General features: G+C 49.8%; 1 protein-coding gene across 4 annotated transcripts in view; it reads right to left on the reverse strand.

The window, feature by feature from the left end:
* Positions 1-219: 219 nt before the first annotated feature.
* Positions 220-7,236, reverse strand: part of LOC122550962 (autophagy-related protein 16-1-like) — a 103,344-nt gene continuing 96,327 nt past the window's right edge. For all 4 annotated transcript variants that reach the window (XM_043692513.1, XM_043692512.1, XM_043692511.1 and 1 more), the window contains 2 exons: positions 1,806-1,907; positions 220-553 (listed from right to left, as the gene is read on the reverse strand). In XM_043692513.1, coding sequence (XP_043548448.1) covers positions 460-553; positions 1,806-1,907 — 196 coding nt within the window. In that variant the 3' untranslated portion in view covers positions 220-459. The remainder of the gene's footprint in view (positions 554-1,805; positions 1,908-7,236) is intronic.

A 7,236-nucleotide genomic window follows, 5' to 3' on the forward strand; every position in this document is an offset into this window, starting at 1 on the left:
TTATATTCACCAGCCACCGCCTTCCAACTCCTTTTCTTGAACTGTGTGTGTGTGTGTGTGTGTGTCTCTGTCTGTCTTCCTGCCTGCATGGGTGAGAGAGAGAGAATGAGAGAGAATGAGAGAGAATGAGAGAGAGAGAGAGAATGAGAGAGAATGAGAGAGAATGAGAGAGAATGAGAGAGAATGAGAGAGAATGAGAGAGAGAGAATGAGAGAGAGAGAGTATATATATGTGTGTACATGTGTGTGTCTTTGTCTGGGTGTGAGAGTGTGTGCGTGTCTGTGTATATGAGTGGGAGAGTTGCAGTTAGGATAGAGGTTGGTTACTGACAGGAGCTTCCACCTGTGTAGGATGTTAAATCTCTATAACCCGTGCTCTTGACACTTTCCCTTCAGATCAAATGGTGGTCATGTGACGATGGAAGTGGTGGCCATTTGGAGTCACCGCTGCGTGGCTGGGTCAGCAGTCAGTCCAGAGACTGGCCAATCTTGATCGATCCACACTCACCACATACTCTCCAGATAAGGACCAGGAAACTGCATTGATGGAGGATCTGGAGAGAGAGAGAGAGAGAGAGAGAAAAAAAAACCTTTCATTCCTTAAGAAGTCAAATATGGTTTTGATGCGCTGCAAGGCAGGGAGATGGAGTGCATGTGGGTAATGAGCCATCATTTTGTAAAGTTCAATGGATGGAGACGAAGAGAGATTGGTGGACAGAGGTTGGGCCGAGGGTGGGGGTGGGAGTGGGGGGGTGGGGGGAGGTGGGTGGAAGCAGGAAAGTTGCTAATTGTTTAAGTATCCAAGCCAACCTCTATTGACTCTGGGAAAACATCTCTCAAAAATGTCAACAGGTTCAGGAAAAGTGCAGAAGCAGGTTTCCCGCTAACAGGATGCTGATTTCAGTCCAAAAAGATGCACAACTGAGCAACTTCACGTGCGCCTTTCAAGGCCATGAGTGTGAGCTGTACGCTGCAGTGATCAGCTGATCAAATCCAGCATGTTTCTTCAGTTCTTCACGGGACCAAATTCAACCCGCGCTCCCCCCCCCCTACAAAATCCAACACAAAACACCCACCATTAGGTGCAATTCTCCAATTGAGTAACAATGACTGAACAATCCCGAGTGTGCTCCTAGAGTCACCAAAACCAAGTTATGATAACCAGTTAAGCTGCTAATGTGGCTCAGCTGGGGCAGCATAGTGGTTAGCACTGCTCCCTCACAACACCAGAGACTCTCATTCGATTCCAGTCTTGAGTGACTGTCTCTCAACCAAGATAATTGTAACAAAGGGACACAGTGGTGAGGGGATAACATCACTGGACTAACAATCTAGAGACTAACGTTCTGGGAAGATAGTCAAAGGAATTCACGTTCAATGAACAAAATCTGGAATCAAAACTTAGTCTGTGTGATGGTGACCATATAATGTTACCAGAGTCTGACCAGATCATAGATCACTCGTTTGAGATTTACTTCCATCTACATACATACACGTACGGGTTTTCTTGACTATTGGATGTGAAACAACATTGAGAGAGACCATTGGTGGCTGTTTAACCTGAGGATCACCACACTTCAGGTGAGGGAGACATTGGGAAGGTGGGACATCCAGGGCAACTACAGCCTCAAACTCCTTTCAATCAGGATTTCCTGCATTAAAGACACATATAAATGGCAGTTGTTGTTCTAGAACTCTGCGGAGGAAGGGGGAGTTCACAATTAATTTGACACTCTGAACTCTCCCAAGTTGTGACCCAGGAGGTTGCAACACAGAACAATGACACCACAGACTCTTTCCACATACTTGTGTTGTCCAACCAAAGAAGTCTCCAGTTTCCCAGTGAGAGTGTCCCAGATGTAGAGAACTCCATCAGATGATCCCACCACAGCATAGCTCCCATCGGGGCTAAAGGAACAGGAGAAGGCAAGTCCATTAAAACTACAAAGAACAAACGGAGCCCAGGAGCTGTGAGATGTTTGTTCAAAAACTTTGATCCACATTCGCCTCACTTTGCAACCTCCTTCACATTTATAGACACTTACCTTAGGAACAATAAATCAAGGAACCAGGTCCCAGACCAGAGAACTGAGGCCTATATTCCATACTGCTACTCCCAGCTCCGAGGGAGCGCCGCATTGTCCGAGGGTCAGCGCCGGGGGAGTGCCGCACTGTCTGAGGGTCAGCGCTGGCGGAGTGCCGCACTGTCCGAGGGTCAGCGCCGGGGGAGTGCCGCACTGTCTGAGGGTCAGCGCCAGGGGAGTGCCGCACTGTCCGAGAGTCGGCGCCGGGGGAGTGCCGCACTGTCCGAGGGTCAGCGCCGGGGGAGTGCCGCACTGTCCGAGAGTCGGCGCCGGGGAGTGCCGCACTGTCCGAGGGTCGGCGCCGAGGGAGTGCCGCACTGTCCGAGGGTCGGCGCCGGGGGAGTGCCGCACTGTCCGAGGATCGGCACCGAGGGAGTGCCGCACTGTCCGAGGGTCAGCGCCGGGGGAGTGCCGCACTGTCCGAGGGTCTGCGCCGGGGGAGTGCCGCACTGTCCGAGGGCCGGCGCCGGGGGAGTGCCGCACTGACCGAGGGTCAGCGCCGGGGGCGTGCCACACTGACCGAGGGTCAGCGCCGGGGGAGTGCCGCACTGTCCGAGGGTCAGCGCTGGCGGAGTGCCGCACTGTCCGAGGGTCAGCGCCGGGGGAGTGCCGCACTGTCCGAGGGTCAGCGCCAGGGGAGTGCCGCACTGTCCGAGAGTCGGCGCCGGGGGAGTGCCGCACTGTCCGAGGGTCAGCGCTGGGGGAGTGCCGCACTGTCCGAGAGTCGGCGCCGGGGGAGTGCGCACTGTCCCGAGGGTCAGCGCCGGGGGAGTGCCGCACTGTCCGAGGATCGGCGCCGATGGAGTGCCGCACTGTCCGAGGGTCAGCGCCGGGGGAGTGCCGCACTGTCCGAGGGTCTGCGCCGGGGGAGTGCCGCACTGTCCGAGGGCCGGCGCGGGGGAGTGCCGCACTGACCGAGGGTCAGCGCCGGGGGAGTGCCACACTGACCGAGGGTCAGCGCCGAGGGCGTGCCACACTGACCGAGGGTCAGCGCTGGGGGAGTGCCACACTGACCGAGGGTCAGCGCCGGGGGAGTGCCGCACTGTCCATGGGTCAGCGCCGAGGGCGTGCCACACTGTCTGAGGGTCAGCGCCGGGGGAGTGCCGCACTATCAGAGAGATTGTCTTTCAGGCGAGAAAAACCTGGTACCCAACATAAAAAGCATTTCCCAAAGTCTACTATTGGTGTTTAAAGAGTAAGTCAGTGGCTAAGGGAGGACAAAGACCCATCAGAGACCAGAAGATTGTTTACACATGGAGGAAAGGGCATAGTCAAGGTATTAAATGGTTCAATTTGTAGCTGCCTATACAGAAGAGGAAGATATCGGTGTGGCCACGGGAACAGAGGAGGAAGCTGAGTCACTAAAAAGGTTTAAAACTGGCGGAGAACTAGCCTTGGGTAGATTATTGGGATTTAACAGTGAAACAACACCAGGACCAGATGAGCTGCATCTAAGGATATTGAAGTGAGGGTGGAAGTTGCAGGCCCCTGGCAAGAATCTTCCAGTCTTCTCTCTGGGTGGGGGTGGTGTTAGAAGACATGAGAATTGCAAACCCTATTACCTTCTTCAGGAAAGGTTGCAAGGACAATTCCAGCAATTACAGACCAATCAGTTTAACATCAATGATGTGGAGGTTTTGAGAGTCAATTATCCAGGATAGAATTTGTAATCACATGGAAACATCTGGGTTGATTAGAAAGCAGAAATTGTGTTTAACTAACATTCTGGGGTTTTTTGAAAAGGTAACATAGAGGGTTGTTGAGGGTCATGTTGTAGATGTGGTGAACGTGGATTTCCAGAAGATGTTTAAAAAGGTGCCACACAACAGACTTGTGAAGAAAGTTAGAGGTCATGCTATAGAGGGACAGTAACAATGTGATACAAAACCAGGTGAGTGATGGGAAACAGAGAGTCACAGTCGGTGGGTACTTTCCCAATGGAGGAAGGATTGTCGTGGAGGTTCCCAGAGGTCAGTATTGGAACCCTTGTTTCTCTTGATAATATATTAATAACTTGGATCTTGCTGTGCAGGGGACCATTTCAATGTCTGAATATGGTGCTGAAGTTGGAAGAATTGTAAACTGTGTGAAGGACAGTGTCAGGTCCAGAAGGTGACATGGGTGGATTGGTGGCAGATGGGGCTCAATTCCAATACACATACCCCCACCCCCACCCTCACCCCTCTGCAAACAAAGGAAAGGATTATCTTCTGAACCACATTATCAATTTATCCCACTACCCTTAAAGATTCAGTGGACATTCATTCCAGTGTCCCTCAATACCTCCGCACCTCTCAATATTCTCCCATTATAGGCATGTTTCTTTGCCTCATGTGACTTTCCCAAAAACATCACTTGGTCATTTTTGTGGGTTGAAATCTATCTGCCACCTATTCACTCAGCTGACCAGTCCTTTTGCAAAGGACCCCTTACCCGGTCTAGCATACACCTGACTCCAGATGGAGGCTGGCACTAAGTCCCAATGCTACGGTGCAAGTACAAGCATGGATAGGCCAAATGGCCTCCTACTGTACAGCAACACTTCTGTGGTTCTGTGAAGACCCACGGCTATGTGGTTGACCCTCAACTGCCCTCTGATCTGACCCGAGACACTCAGATCAACAGCAATTAGAGGAGAGCAACAAGTACTTGCCTTGACACCCAAGGAGGAAAAGTTAAATAAATTTCCAATTTCACTATTTTTAGGACAAGCCTGGAGGGAGTTAGAAGCATCCAGTCAAATTAGACTTTGCAAAGGAGTAAAGTGTCTCCAAATGGCAGTGGAGGGGGGTTTGGAACAGTGAGAAACAGAGTGGCTCAGAGCTGGGAAATGATAGATCATCAAGTTCATCCATTGTTTCACCTCAGGGAGCAAGAAGATGCACCTAATAGATAGAGTCTGGCTGGTTGCCAATGTTGTAAATGGTGAATTAAACACTAAAACCCAAATCTGATTTCTACTGATCTATTGAGAGGTGGCTTTTAAATAAGAATGGTTACCACGGTAACAGAAATGGTACTTTGCCAAGCTTGTGCATGTGTGAACTGATCACAATTACGATCAGTCATAACTCAGGTTTCAAAAGCCACAAAACGGTCCCTTAAGCTTGTCCACTATCTACAAGGCACACGTCAGGAGTGTGCTGGGCTACTTGCCACTTGCCTGGATACAGCAGTGCAAAACAAAACTTGAGAAACTCAACACCAGCCAGGACAAAGTAGCCCACTGGATTGGCACCACATTCAGTCACTCTATCACCTCCAGCTCTGACGCATAGTGGCAGCAGTGTGTTCCATCTACTCACTAATGCTCCTTTGATATCATTTCCAGTCTCCCAGATAGGAGATATATTACCGTTCCTTCAGTGTCACTGGGTCAAAATCCTGGAACTCCCTGCCTAAGGGCATTGTGAGTCTACCTATAGCACACTGACTGCAGAGGCTCAAGAAGGCAGCTCACCCCCACCTTCTCAAGGGCAATCTCTTCAACAGTATAAGCGGTGTAGGGGAATTCTCAAGAGGGAAATCAGGAGGTCTAAAAGGAGATACAAGATAACCTTGACAGATACATTCAGGATAATCCAAGAGATTCTACAAGTACATGAAGAGCAAAACAGCAACTAGGGAGAGAATAGGGCCCCTTAAAGATCAACGAGTTGTCTATATGTAGAACAACAAGAGATGAGAGAGATACTCAATGAATATTTCACGTCAGTATTTACTGTGGGAGAAAGACATGGAGGCCAGAGAACTCAAGGAAATAAATATTCATGCCTTGAAAACACTCCATATGACAGAAGAGGAAGTCTTAGAATACATAAAGACGGATAAATCTCTGGGACCTGATGTTTTATACCAGGATGCTGTGGGAAGTTAAGGAAGAAATGTTGGGCCCACCCAGCAGGGATATTTGTACCATCCATAGCAACAGGTGAGGTGCCAGAAGCCTGGAGGGTGACTAATGTTGTGTCTTTCTTTAGGAAAGGCCGTAAGGAGGAGTCTGGGAACTACAGACCTCCAAGTCTGATGTCATTGGTGGATAAGTTGTTGGAGGGAATTCTGAGAGATGGGACTTAAGAACAAAGAACATTACAGCAGTAGGAACAGGCCCTTCAGCCCTCCAAGCCTGTGCTGATCCAAATCCTCTGTCTAAACCTGTCTATTTTCTAAGGATCTGTATCGCTCTGCTCCCTGCCCATTCATGAATCTGTCCAGATACATCTTAAATGACACTATCGTTCCCATCCCTACCACCTCCACTGGCAACGCATTCCAGGCACCCACCACACACTGTGTAAAGAACCTTCCACATATATCTCTCCCAAATGTTTCCCCTCTCCCTTTGAACACATGACTCCTGGTAATTGAGTCCCCCACTCTGGGGAGAAGTTTCTTGCTATCCACCCTGTCTGCACCTCTCATGATTTTGTAAGCCTCAATCAGGGCCCCCTTCAACCTCCATCTTTCCAGTGAAAATAATCCTAATCTACTCAACCTCTTCTCATAGCTAGCACTCTCCATACCAGGCAACATCCTGGTGAACCTCCTCTGCACCCTCTCCAAAGCATCCACATCCTTTTGGTAATGTGGTGACCAGGACTTTACACGATATTCCAAATGCAACCAAACCAAGGTCTTAGGAGAAAGTGAGGACTGCAGATGCTGGAGATCAGAGCTGAAAAATGTATTGCTGGAAAAGCGCAGCAGGTTAGGCAGCATCCAAGGAGCAGGAGAATTGACATTTCAGGCATAAGCCCTTCTCCCTGGTGTACTCCACTGGGCAAGAGTTACAGCTGGAGGAAAGGCAATTACGATGTGATTAGGCAAGATTTAGGAAGCATAGGATGGGGAAGGAAACTGCAGGGGATGGGCACATTAGAAATGTGGAGTTTATTCAAGGAAAAGCTCCTGTGTGTCCTAGATAAGTATGTACCTGTCTGGCAAGGAGGAAGCTGTAGAGAGCGGGAGCCATGGTTTACGAAGGAAGTGCAATTTCTGGTCAAGAGGAAGAAGGCTTACGTTAGGATGAGATGTGAAGGCTCAGTTAGGGCGCTTGAGGGTTACAAGGTAGCCAGGAAAGACCTAAAGAGAGAGCTCAGAAGAGCCAGGAGGAGACATAAGGAGTTGTTGGCAGATAGGATCAGGGTAAACCC

The sequence above is a fragment of the Chiloscyllium plagiosum genome, chromosome 6, assembly GCF_004010195.1.
Source record: "Chiloscyllium plagiosum isolate BGI_BamShark_2017 chromosome 6, ASM401019v2, whole genome shotgun sequence".
Lineage (NCBI taxonomy): Eukaryota > Metazoa > Chordata > Chondrichthyes > Orectolobiformes > Hemiscylliidae > Chiloscyllium > Chiloscyllium plagiosum.